General features: G+C 38.0%; 1 protein-coding gene across 1 annotated transcript in view; it reads left to right on the plus strand.

Moving 5' to 3' along the window:
• Positions 1 to 13952, plus strand: part of vps35 (VPS35 retromer complex component) — a 59032-nt gene extending 45080 nt beyond the window's left edge. The window contains exons 8-17 of the mRNA XM_067598220.1: positions 4479 to 4588; positions 5010 to 5106; positions 5397 to 5545; positions 7218 to 7425; positions 8221 to 8376; positions 8828 to 8950; positions 9046 to 9225; positions 10060 to 10299; positions 10648 to 10791; positions 12370 to 13952. Coding sequence (XP_067454321.1) covers positions 4479 to 4588; positions 5010 to 5106; positions 5397 to 5545; positions 7218 to 7425; positions 8221 to 8376; positions 8828 to 8950; positions 9046 to 9225; positions 10060 to 10299; positions 10648 to 10791; positions 12370 to 12549 — 1587 coding nt within the window. The 3' untranslated portion in view covers positions 12550 to 13952. The remainder of the gene's footprint in view (positions 1 to 4478; positions 4589 to 5009; positions 5107 to 5396; positions 5546 to 7217; positions 7426 to 8220; positions 8377 to 8827; positions 8951 to 9045; positions 9226 to 10059; positions 10300 to 10647; positions 10792 to 12369) is intronic.
• The last annotated feature ends 229 nt before the right edge of the window (positions 13953 to 14181 follow it).

The following is a 14181-nucleotide window of genomic DNA, read 5'->3' on the forward strand; positions in this document are numbered from 1 at the left end:
AGTTCACATACTTTTGCCCCACAAATATGTAAAATTGGATAATTTTTCCCGATAAATAAATGAATAAGTTCAATGTTTGGCTCATTTGTTTAATTGGGTTCCCTTTATCTAGTTTTAGTACTTGTGTAAAAATCTGATCACATTTTAGGTCATACTTATGCAGAAATGGAAAAAATTCTAAAGGGTTCACAAATTTTCAAGCAGTACTTTATATGTGTAACATTAACATAAATATTTACAGCTAACCCGCTAGCCAACATTAACCCTTAGGAGTCGCCGATCACGCCGGCGTGATCAAATGACGTGTCTGTTTCAGGACGTAGCATAAAAACAAAGTCACATTAAGTGTTGCTGTCAACTTCTGTTTAACGTGCTGGCTTGAAACTCTGCCAGTTTTTGTTTGGTGTTGATAAACCAAGTAAAAACGGAGATACGTTGATATAAAAATCATGTTTACTCAAGCGTAAAAGCGTGGCAAGATGGCAGACGTCGCATTTATTTTATATCTTCGTCATTTTTTGTCATATGATGAAACAGAAAAAAATGCTCAAATCTGCTGATCGTGCTCCACAAATTCAACATTTCAGGAATAGAGGATTGCTAACTGTGAAGAGCACCTACAGAGGAGAAATGCGGGTGAGAGAGAGAAGCAGGAGAGAGAGAGAGACAGAACAGAGACACATGAGGAGATATTGAGATAATTTTCGGAAGATTTGAAGTTTTTGAGTCGGAAAAATGAAGCGAACGCTTAACATAAGCCAAGCCATAAAGTTGTTTTTTCAAGAGGAAGACGCTGATGACAGCTCATTGTCGGAATCAGAGCAACGACCGGTTGGGTTGAGTTTTTTCTCTCAACCCAACTGTTAGAGAGAGGGGGGGGGTGGGGAGAGAGACACAGAGAGGCATAATAACAACTATAATAACAATAACAGTGATAATAATAATAGAGATATGATATAATAATAATAATAATGATAGCAATAGTAACCAGAGAAGGTGTCAAGGCAGGACACCCACATCTGTTATGAAGAGTGGCACAGCTGAAAAAGACAAAAACGCCTATGGCTACCCCTGCATTTTGTTGTAAATAGTTCTCTATAGTTTGATTTTATCTCAGTGTTACCTTATACATATTATATATGCGCTATTTGGGAACCTCACTACACTCTGGGAATGCAAGGCCTGTAATATAGTTCTGTGTCTAATAGTTTACATCAACTATTTTGAAGACTGGCATAGCTAAAAAGTAAAAAACGCCTGTTGTTACATCTGCTTTTTGTTGTAAATAGATGTATATAGATTGATTTTATCTCATTGTTACCATTATATGTTCACATTTGCAACCTGTGTTTACATTTGCAACCTTTAAAATGCTTTGTTGAACGTGTTTTACATTTTCCAAATCAAATTTTTTGTATTTTGTGTGTTTTTTGGTCCAATATGATGATATAGTATGTCAAAGTGAAAAAATAATTGTCTGGTCAGATAGGTGATGTTGTGCTGAAAAAAAAGATACCAAACATTGGCATGTTAAACATTTTTTTAAGTGATATATAAAGGCAAATTAATTCAAAAGTATGCAAAAACAGCCAAAATAGCCCAAGACTCTTAAGGGAGGGTTAACTAACAGTTAACATAATGTGATGAGCACAAGCAGCTAAACATTGTACTGTGTAAGTATTAATACACGTTGAGTTTTAAAGTTTACTAGGATATTAGTGCATAGTTATAGCTAACTAAGAACGTACATAGATTTTATAACTTAGTGTGAGATGTGATGGGTTGCTACTTTTTCAGCGAGATGCGACGTTAACACACACACACAGACACACACATCCATTTCTCTGTAAGCAGACTGCCATTTCTCAGTTAAGACAGATCAGGGGAGTCTGTTAACTGTTAATGACTCGCAGCTATCCTTGAGAAGTTTCTCATCAGTGTATTTACGTGTAAAAAAAAAAAGTGTTAGTCATTTTTGTGACTGCTCCTATGATCTCAGACTCAAATGCTAATAGTTGCATGGATATTGAAACTTGTTCAGATTAATTTTGATCACCCTTTGCCCATTTATAGACTTTATTTTATCATTAACATATAACAACAATAAATATAATGAATTGTTCGTTTTAAAAATCAATCAGACAGCATTTTGTGGAAAAATCAAACATTCAGTGTACAATTTTAATAAACTCAGTACTGTTTTTCAATACACTGACTACTAATTGTTATCACTTATTGTTATTGCACCATTGGTTTGGGCCTTGGTGAACTGCATTTTGGCTGTGATGCCCCAATAAATTTGTACTTATCAAAGGCCAAAGTGGCCTTGCCTTAAAAATGACTTAATTTCAGGTCTGTGATGGAGTTTTAACAAGCTGAGTAACCTGCTGTGCCAGGGTTGTGTAACCTGTGTTTATGCAGGTTTTGTCAGAGTATGTCAGAATTATAAAATAATGATTTGACTGCCACCATGGTGTAGCAACTTTGTTGACATTTGAGCCACAATAAAATCACTGGGCTATTTCTTCCTTGTTACTTTGACAACAGAAACGGATATTATGTAAATGAGAACAACTGTACTGTGAACTGCATAAAACAGTATAAAGAGCAGCTTTCCCTTATGAGATTTAATGTAAAAAGAAATGGTAATGGGAAATCTGGGGACTCATAAAGATGTCTGTTTTAAGAACCAGAATAAAAGTGGGTCTTTATTGGTCTAGTTACTGTAATGGTTGAATGTTTTCGCTCCTAACTGGTTCACCTATAACACATACATATCAGGCTATAACACTGTCTAAACTAATTCATCTTATTATTATTTTGAATCTAGGATTGGGCAACAAAACCTAGAAATATAGACTAATTCAGTTATCTGTTTTACTTTGTTAAAATGCTTAAAATGTTTTGTTTCCATTGTCAGCATCAGTCCACAGTTGCAGATTTAAGTGCAGCTGCCTGCTTTGTGGGGCAGCCAGGACATTCCCATTACCTGTGAGATTTGCACTGTTGGGTCATTATATTGGAACAATGGGATTTGACCACAAAAAAAAAACAGATCTAAACCTCCAAGCGGGTAGCTCCAAGTCTGAAAATTGAAGCCAATGCAGACCTCTCTAATGGCCAGCAGGGGGTGACTCCACTGGCTCCAAAAAGAAGTCTGTTTGTATAGAAGTCTATGGAAAATGACCATACTTCTCACTTGATCTAGCCTATTACCTCAGTGAACACTTTCCTAATGGGTTTATGGTCTCAACTGCTCGTTTCAAGTCTTCTTCAATACAGCATGATGTGCACTTTTATGGCCCCATTTAGAGTAAAATAGATGATTTTAGGGTGTGGCTACCTTGTGATTGACAAGTCGCTACCACGGCAGTGAGTGAGATGCTGTAGTCGGACCCTGCGGAACTTCTCCCCAGCTCCACACTCTCATCCAAATATGATCATTTTTCATCACTTCTGGCTTTAAAAAAACCAAGATGGCGACGGTCAAAATGGCAAACTCAAGGCTTCATAACAGGAGTCCACAGACCAATGGGTGATGTCACATTGGTTAGGTCCATTATTTTTGTATGATTTCCATGAAACTCCCACACTGCTGACTGAGACATCCATCTCTATTTTATGATCATAAGTCCTCTGACAAAATGAACAAGTAAGGTTAATGATGACACCTGAAATTGAGAGTGGTTATCAGTGACCACCAGTGTGTGTCATTGCGCATCATGAGCACATATCAGAGGAATGGAGGATCTCAGCTTTGGAAATCGTCCCTCAGACCCTCCCTACAGACAGCACCTCCAAAATGAAAGACTGTAGGTGTGAATGCGCACCTCTTTGTCTCTGATTGTGCAACATGCATACTCAGTTTCTCCATGAAAAAACAATGTTAACTATTTCAGTGACTTTTGCAGGTTTCAGAACACTACATACAGACTATAATTAGTCAAAATTGGGATAGTCGGTTTACATGCCCTGAGTGCTGAACCAAGCAGTTAATCAGTCTGGAGCAACAACGCACCAATCTGAGAAATGCAACAGCACAGTAGCTATCAGTACAGACAGTCAAATACATTAACACACAATTACAATATGGTGTCAATTAATATAAACAAGGTTTACTGTTTCCATGTAGCCTGGACATTTGAGCAGCATGTCACGTTTTAGTTTAATTTGTTACATTAGTGTAAAGAATGTTTACATTTTTAAATGTATGTGGATTATTGATTATGGATATTTTGAACAAAGGGAAACTTTGTATGCTTTGTATTTTAAGGTCATGGAAGCCCTATTTTAATTTCAGCAGTGCTCATATTTAACAATTAATTTAAATTAAAATTCTCAATGCCTGTAAAATGATATTCCAGCCAGCCCTTGAAATCTAGTGTAATGAAGTTAACATGAACCTTCATATTAGTTTCATAGATAGATCATACAAGTAAAAGCTGCACTCCTGAACTAAAATGGTCTTATCTTGTAAGGTTTTCCCAGATGAATTCCACCTTCAGACCCTGAACCCTTTCCTGCGTTCCTGTGCTGAGCTCCATCAACATGTCAATGTCAAGAACATCATTATAGCCCTCATTGACAGGTACAATTTAATTCATTGTAAACAAACAAAGCTAATAGAAACTCAATCACATGTAAATACTTCTTTGTTTTGACATTTGCATATACAACTTTTGATTAATCCATATTCTTGATCACATTACAATGATCATAACAAAGAGCAGTTAAGTGTTGCAAATTGTTGGAGCCCTTTTAATTTACCCATTAGATGAAAAATTTGTGTACACTTGATGATATTTGAGACAGTAGTTTGTGATAGTGGTGTCTTAGATTGCATTACGTTAAAGATGTTAAAATTTTGTCCGTACCCATTCACATTCCTTGGCAGACAGCCCTTGTTCAGAAGTCTTCAGCATTTAAAGAAGAAGACGACTACCATTGCGATCCCTGTTTATAAACTTAACAATAAGAATGCACTAGATTTTCTCTGTTTTGCTTTTCAGACTTGCCCTGTTTGCTCATCGAGAAGATGGCCCCGGTATTCCAACTGAGATCAAACTGTTTGATATCTTCTCTCAGCAGGTGGCCACTGTCATTCAGGTAGGTAACATTAGGTTTATGTGGTCTATAAGACCAAGCTGATCGGTCATTGTAATTGTTAATAGTGAGATAATTATTTAAGCATAGAGAGGTTGTCATGAGCTCTCAGGTCAGATTAAAAAAAAAAGAAAGAAAAAAGTTGTGTTGTGCAAGTCAAAGGAGAAAAAAAGACTCTGTGATCAACTCGTCATCACTGTCCATATATTCTGAGTTCAAGTTAAAGTTTAAACAAACATTGTACTCTGTACTGAATATGGTGATGTTTTCACTCTATGATTCCCCCTCATCAGTCTCGCCAGGACATGCCATCAGAGGACGTGGTCTCTCTTCAGGTTTCTCTCATCAATCTGGCCATGAAATGCTACCCTGATCGTGTTGACTATGTAGATAAGGTCCTGGAGAGCACTGTGGAGATATTCAACAAGCTCAACTTGGAACAGTAAGCCCCCAAAGTCCTGACACATTGAGGTTGAAGGAATACAGTGTATTTGTGTGTCTGTGTCTCTGCTGAATGGTCATGGGATGCATGCAGTATAAAGAAATCTTAGTTTTGTCTGTGTCTAGCCATCCAGCAAAGAGAGATTCAAGATTCAAGATTTCAGGATTTAGTTTGTCATTTTCTTGTGTATTTGCACACACAAAAAAACGAAATGCTGTTCCTCCCAGCCAACAGGAGTGAAACAACAACAGAAAGGAAAAAAGATATACTGTCTATCTAAAAATTCCCTTTAAAAATGATAAAAAACATATAAATCCCAAGAGGAAAAAACCAAAACAAAACAAAAAAGAACAAGCAGTTAGCACCACAGTGCATTAAAGTGCATTTAGAGAGAAAAGTACATGTCTCAGTTCCATGTAGACAGCTCTTGCATATCAACGAGTGACCAGCACTTATGGGGGAGTTATATAATCCATTTTGCTGTCCAGAGAACATTAGGCAACATGATTGTTGGAACTGCCTGTTTGTATGGGTTAACAGCTAGCCTAGCTCGCACTCCTCTGCGCTTGCCGCGCTTCCATTTCCTGTTGCACCGCTTCCAAAGTTTCCTCCCCGGCGCAGCTCCAGGCAAGGCTGTGGTCTCCTTTGGGCCCACTGGGTGTAGCAGACCAAGCGCACTCAGCTGATTAAGCTCTCTCAATCAGTATTTCCCATAGCAAAAGTCTCTGTTATGAATGTCCAAAAGAAACTGACGATCATAGACATATTTCCCTTGCACTCCACACAATGATGTAGACGTAGACATGGACAAAAACACTGCATAGTTAGAACTAGGAGAAGCTGCCGCAAACGTTGGTCGTGCCGCCATCACACCAGTACATGGAGAGAGAGGGAGAATACCACCAACAAGGACCCCTAAATTTCTCTTCTTGTCTTTACAAAATAACTTGTTTTGATTTAAAAAATGTATCCAAAGATGATATATCCCCTTCTGAGGAATCCTTAATTTTGTTGATTAATGCTGTTACCTCTTCTTTAGAGTCTTTTCTGAAGATTATTTGAAGGTTATTTTGCAAAAAGTCCCACTTTTTAGGTCCAAGTTTGAGATGTATTCAAGAGCCCATCTCTGGTGCAGCCACTGTCTCTCATTCCAGAATGATGATATGGCCATTATTTGACATTTTACAGTAATGCTTTCCAGAATTTCTGGCTTAAGAGATGTCAGACAGCAAGCAGGGTTGCAGTTAATAAGATAGAAGTTATTTTAAAACATAAAAAACTGACCCTCAATTTTTTGACTGTCTCTGCTGTGACAACACTTGAAAGGTAACATAATACAGCAAAAGTCAGTTTTTGTTCAGTGAAAAATAAAAGTCTTGGTAAAAGAGGGTGAGACCAAGACAAAAAAAGTATCATATTCACAGTGGAGATTACCTGAAAACATGGGGAGAGTGGTTAAAAGAGAGGAGGGAGAGTGGAAGCTGTTGTTTGAAGTAGAGATAGCAGAGTGATCAGAAATCTGGATATCATTGTTACTCTATGTAGACCTTTTTATCACAAATAGGATAATAGACAGGATAGAACAGGGATAGTAGCTGACATTTAAATATAGTCTTTGCCTTACCTGTTTTCACACACACTTTGACCCTTTCCATTCTCTTCCCTCGTATAGCATAGCAACCAGCAGCGCAGTGTCAAAGGAACTTACCAGACTGTTGAAGATCCCAGTGGATACCTACAACAACATTCTAACAGTGCTGCAGCTCAAACACTTCCCACCACTCTTCGAGTACTTTGACTACGAGTCGCGCAAGAGCATGAGCTGCTATGTGCTGAGCAACACGCTTGACTACAACACCACCATTGTGGCACAGGAACAGGTCTGATTCATAGCTACAACTTAAGCACAAAGATGTCAACATTTACATGTTGACCTGTTAATGAGAATAACAGTAAATATAGTACCAACTCTATCACCAGACAGAATGTTGATATTGACTGATTCCACAAAACCCTGATTACACTCTTTGCTAACATTTTAAATGATTTATTTCTACAGCATCTGTGCTGTAGAAAGACATGGTTTAAGACATGTAAAAATACTGCTTTGAATAATTTGTGTGTCAGGTTTTTTCCACAAAAAAAGTTTAGTTCTTTCTAGTTGCTGAAACACATAAGTTCAATAGAGCGACAGTGGGTTACACACACAATTACAACGAGTTACACCCAGGTAACTTTAATTTCTCCTTGCCTCATTACTGAATTTGATCCTATAGCGTGTTTACATTCTTTCATTCACTGTGGTAGAGAATAGCAATGGCTGTAAGCTGAAGGTTTGCTTTAGAGATGGCTTTATTAGATATATTGTATGTTACTATGTGTACTATATGTTATGAGAAAACTGTTGAGTCTTTTTTCAGCTGCCTTAAGCTTCTCTTCACTATGAACAATCAAAAAGTGGCATTAAAAACTTGCAGAAGAAAACACAAACTGACCAATCACAGTTCTGCGGTTCCCATGTAATATCCCATTTTAATAACGTAATGTGTAAAGCTCCACTTAGTAGACTTAAGAAGACTTACCCGCCTCAGTCAAAAGTAGAAAAAATATTTGTAGAAAAGTTTGTCAAATTTAACACTCTTCACTCTTCTCCTCCCCCTCCCTGGTTTCTCTAGGTGGATGCCATATTGAACTTGGTATCCACACTGATACAGGACCAACCAGACCAACCAGCTGATGATCCTGACCCTGAGGACTTTGCTGAGGAGCAGAGCCTTGTGGGTCGTTTCATTCACCTGCTCCACTCTGAAGATCCTGACCAGCAGTACCTTGTGGGTCCTTTCCTCAACATTAAAAGGAGCATGCCAATGATTATGTACTAGACATACTACATACTAAACTGCTACTGCTATACTATTGTTACTATTATTACTGCTGTTGTAATAATGCTGACTATTTTGAAAATCATGCTGTAGTGTTTCCTCTTTAAATGATTTTTCCCACCTTGGCCAAATCAGATTTGAAGTGTACTGTGATGGATTATAGACAGTTGATTGATTTATATACTGTATGGAAATGAATAAAAACCAGTGGCTGCCTTGAAACTAATGGATTAAAAAAATCTGAAACTCAACAGCATGCTTTAGGAAATGTTAAGAGATTTAAAACAGTCACCTTTTTCATGCTTGTATAACTTCTTTATCCCAAACTATAACTAAATCATCACCACAATGTCTTTGCTGTTGTTACTGTTGGTCATTGAACATTCTGATTTGTGATCAGATTCTGAACACAGCCCGCAAACACTTTGGTGCGGGTGGAAATCAAAGGATTCGCTACACTCTCCCTCCTCTGGTGTTCGCTGCCTACCAGCTGGCCTTCAGATACAAAGAAAACTCCTCATTGGTTTGCCGACATCCTTTTTTTCCACTCACATATGCTGTATTTGTAGTTTTGTCTATACAACTATTAAATCACACCAATTTTTTTTCTTTTATTAGGACGACAAGTGGGAGAAGAAATGTCAAAAGATCTTTTCCTTCGCCCACCAGACCATCAGTGCTCTAATCAAGGCTGAGCTTGCTGAGCTGCCTCTCCGACTTTTCCTGCAGGGGGCACTGGCTGCAGGTGACATTGGCTTTGAGAACCACGAGACTGTAGCTTATGAGTTCATGTCACAGGTAAATGGTTTTAAAAAAGACTCTAGATCACGTGTTGGCTGCTTATACCTCTTATACAAGCTACATAGTGAAAGCAGTCCATCTTTGGTCCTGACCAAATTAACCCAAATACAAGTGTGAAAGCAACCCAGGTTACGATAATAAACCCTCTGGTTTCCTGCCCATGTGAATGTTATTTTTGTGTCTATAATAATACATTTTTTTCCTGCTGGTCCCAATAGTTAATGTACATGTTAAGAGTTAAATGTTTATGGATTGGGGAAAAGCTACAGATACTGTTACTATAGAATATCCTCAGAAATGTTTATCATGACATACAGGTAATGATAAAGAAAATGGCAACAAAAAAAGTTCTGCATGTTGTTTTTTAAAAATAATTGCACAAATTTAAAAAATTGGGACATAACAGACAGACTAGCTAGCAGAAAATGTATGGGGGAGAAAGAGAAATTTGAGAAAGATTGGCAGCACAGTCATTTGAGCTTCAGTTACATGACATGATGAGTGGAAATCCTGAAAATGTGATGAGGTACAAAAGTGTTAGCTTTAGACTCCTCAGCAATTGAATTTGTGCAGCTAGTTCATAGAAAAGTAGCACTGAACAATCTGAGTGCAGTAAAACTTAAAATTGAGCAACTAAGAAAGACAGGAAAATCCAGAGGTAACCATGGTGATTTGTTTTTTTTTTTCCTGATTGTCAAATATTGTGAACACCCAAACTTCTAGCTCTCTCCTTTTGACATCCTCTACCATTCATATTCCTCTCTCCCTCCTTGCACACCAACCCACTTTTACCATTTCTTCTGTTGCTCATCAATACATACCCCTCACCAGGCCTTCTCTCTATATGAGGATGAGATCAGCGACTCCAAAGCCCAGTTGGCAGCCATCACACTGATCATTGGTACCTTTGAGCGAATGCGATGTTTCAGTGAGGAAAACCATGAGCCGCTGAGGACTCAGTGTGCACTGGCTGCCTCCAAGCTGCTGAAGAAGCCTGACCAGTGCCGAGCCGTCAGTATCTGTGCCCACCTTTTCTGGTCAGGTCGCAGCACCGACAAAAATGGTGAAGAGGTGTGTTGGAGTTTGAGGAGTGTTTTTGTACATGTGCCAACATATATGCAGATACAGGTATATTTGCAATTTCCTGTGCCAGACTCCAGAACCGACTGCTGGATGTCACGACACATAGGTGGGCTTGATCCATTTTAAATTCCTAGACTCATGATGTCTCAGAAATTGACCCCCAAAAAGATGGCAATAATTGATACAGTAGGAAACGGTTTTTGTATTTTTCAACAGTTATCTTTCACTAACATATATTTGCCCAGTGAAGTTGCTAGTTCATTGTACTGACACATGTGGTGCACTTACTCCTGTTTCCACATCTGTCATTTCTAACTACTGATGTTGCATCTTTAGATCCGTGATGGTAAACGGGTGATGGAGTGTTTAAAGAAAGCCCTGAAGATTGCCAACCAGTGCATGGACCCATCACTGCAAGTTCAGCTTTTCATTGAAATCCTCAACAGATACGTCTGCTTCTATGAGAGGGAAAACGATGCGGTATGAAACCACAAATGTTAAATTTCTACATGGTTAAGACACCTATTCCCAGCTGCGCCACTTGCTCTTTAGTAAGCAGGTTACTGATAAAATTGATGACACAAAAGTAGGTAATCAATATTATGTGTATAGCTATGACCGTTACATTTAGAGATAAGTCTTTTTATTTCAAGGTTAGAATAAAACTGAAACTGGTATTAAAAATACCCTGTGGAGCCTTCTTGTAAACAAAGCTATGTTTAGATGTTACTCACCAAAACATATTGTGTGTATTCTTGAGGTCCAACACACATGCAATATTTTAAATTGTGCTGTATTTAACTTCCATGTTATCTAGGTTTTCTTACTTTCTTTCTTAAGTCAATTCATTTGAAACACTGAATGTTAATGACTAATTAAACTATAATGAAAGGTTCATATTTAAGAATGAGCTGCAACAAAAGTCAGCACACCCTTCTTTAGTGAGACTCCATTTTATTTTTTATTTTGTATGCCCGTCTTTATTTCTGATGACACCCTGGGCATGGGTGATACCAGTCTTGCACAAATCTGTGGAGAGATGTTCTGTTGTCCTTCACAAATTATTCTTTTCAGCTGCTCTTTGCTGGAGGGGTTCTGTTACTCTTTAAAATACTAAGAAAGGTGATCTATTGGATTCAGGTCATGGGACATACTTAGCCATCTCATTGTTTTCACTTTTTTCTTCTTTAAAAAATCTTGTGTGATTTTTACAGTGTGTTTGGGATCATTCATTGTATGAAAATTCCTTTCCTGCCAACCTTATTGAGACTGGGTGTCATCTTTTCATTCAGTATTTGGGTATACAAACTTGCATTCATAGTGCCATCTATAAATGTTATCTCCCCTACACCTTTTGCACTCATGCAGCCCCATATCAGCGCACTCCCACCTCCATGTTTCATGGTCAGCACTATGCAGTCACTGTGGTAGTCCGGGCCAGGTCCACACCAAATATGCTGGACCCCATCTGATCCAAACTTATTCATTTTGGTTTCATCCAACCAAAGAATATGCTGCCAGTATTCATCAGGCTTCTTTTCATGTTTTTTTGCAAAGTTTGAGGTTGACTTCATGCAATGTCCTTTGCACAGTCACTGCAGTCACTGAAGCACCAATTTCCACAGATAATCCTTGTGCCAAGTGAGAAGCACTTGCCCGTGTGTTTTTCAATGCAAGATTGTGTAGATAGCAAATTGTCTGTACTGTCATTTAGTCTAACCTGTTTGTTTTTAATTACAAATAAGATCAAATACCCCACACTTCACCCAAAAAATACTACAATTATTGTAAGATGATATAATTTTGAATCTTTTAACATTTTAGTGATATTGCACAGTGGTGTACTCAGTTTTGTTACATACTGTATGTAAATTTCTACAGCTAAGAGTTCACCTATGGTAAAAGTCATTTTTATGGCTTCAAATGAGTACAGGCACGAGTATGAACTGAGATAATTGCTTCCATATGATTTTGAATGTAGTCCTTAAAAGTTTTGTAAATATCACACTATAAACAGGAACACTTTTATTCACTGTCTCTGATCCTCCACCCATCTAGGTGACTGTCCAGGTATTAAACCAGCTGATTCAAAAGATCAGGGAGGATCTTCCCAACCTGGAGGCAAGTGAGGAAACAGAGCAGATCAACAAACACTTCCACAACACACTGGAGCATCTTCGCCTGCAGAGAGAATCCCCTGAGTCTGAGGGCCCCGTCTATGAGGGCCTGGTCCTTTAAAACTATTGCAGGTTGGAAGGATGTGAGGTCCTCATCCATCCTCATCCATAGATATTTCACTATAAAATGAATATACAACTACACACAAAATCCCATCCTGTACATCAGGGATAAAAATAAATGTCATTATTTTCCCAAGAGCTAAAATAACTCCTTTTTATTTTTATTATTATTCATGTTTCTGCATTATTTCCTCCCCACTGTCCCTCATTAGCAGAACCTTTTTCTGCAACAGGTTGAAGATGTTATATTATAAGAAGCATGTGTCAGCAACACTGCACTTACCTTCAATGTGCACTTGTGGCAAGTCTTCACCATTCCTTTGTGAATTCCTACTTGACCAGTTTGTCTTTAACCTGTATCATTTTACTGTTGATAGTAGAATTGCTAGCTGTGATAGGTGTATCCACTGAGTCATCAACCCCGCATCTTGGCATATTGAGAGATGAATGTATTAGCTGAGTGTGCATAAAGGCTACAGAATCTGGTAGTGGTGTTGCTTATGAGCTAGTCCCCACCCTTGAATAATCAATAACTGATGTTCTTTAGGATGGCTTTGTGGACAGTTTTAAACAGGTTCTTTTAAACCAAACTGAAGACTGGACAAATGGAAGCACGTGCTAGGTTTGGCCCCACAGGGACAAACAGTGTTGTTCCCATTAAAGCAAAGCATCTTTTCATCTAGTCATTCTTTGTTTGTGGCAGCTGCAGTTCAGTTAATAATTGTGCAGCGTTTTGCATGACCCTGAATTCATTTACCATCCCAGCTGGGCAGCAAAGAAATGGCAAATGGCAGTAAAATTTAGTAAATTGTATGTCGGAGGATTGACATATTTGTCAAAAAAGATCATATGATCTCATACTTAGGCAGTTCTTTTCATTAATAACATCAGATGTGTCTCTCTATGGACTCTGTTTCATTAATCAGTTTATTTCTGGACCTGTCAGTGGATGGACATGTTCAGAAAAGCTGCAGCATGTGTTTGTGTGCTTTAGCATGCTTGTACAATAAGGCCTGGTTTTCAGTTTATTCTATAGATCCCACCAACTACAATGTGTGACTTTGTCACCAAGCAGTAATCCACTGCTTGGTGACTGTATCCTGTTGTTGGGGGGTTGCAGTGATTCTCAGAATTGTATGCTAGTTGACAAGTTGCCATACTGATCACGTAATGATGTACACATTTGCGTGTAAGATTTTGGAATTACTTGCTGCACCATGTGACAGTGTCTGCTTATCTCTCTTTCTTAGCTCTCATCGTTGATTTGTTGGAGGCAGTATTGATCAGTTTCTCTCCCTTTTTGAATCTGTGTGTAAACCCACTTGTAAATCACATAAAGAAAAGATCAGATTAAAGATCAATTATCATTGTGCTGAAATAAAATTGAAATTATTAACAATACATGATTGCATTTTGTTAATTTTACATACACAGCATATAATAAAGTATTATCAATAATATATTGAGTGACTGCCTTACATTATTATCTTGTATACAGTATTATGTCCTCCATGTGTTTCTCTGATTACAGCAACGAAATGAACACTTTACACACTTATAATTCCAAAAATTCCAGCCCACTCGATGAATATTGTTTAAAAAAAAAAAAAAGACCTCAAGCAATCTTTTT

This window comes from Thunnus thynnus, chromosome 1 (genome assembly GCF_963924715.1).
Source record: "Thunnus thynnus chromosome 1, fThuThy2.1, whole genome shotgun sequence".
Lineage (NCBI taxonomy): Eukaryota > Metazoa > Chordata > Actinopteri > Scombriformes > Scombridae > Thunnus > Thunnus thynnus.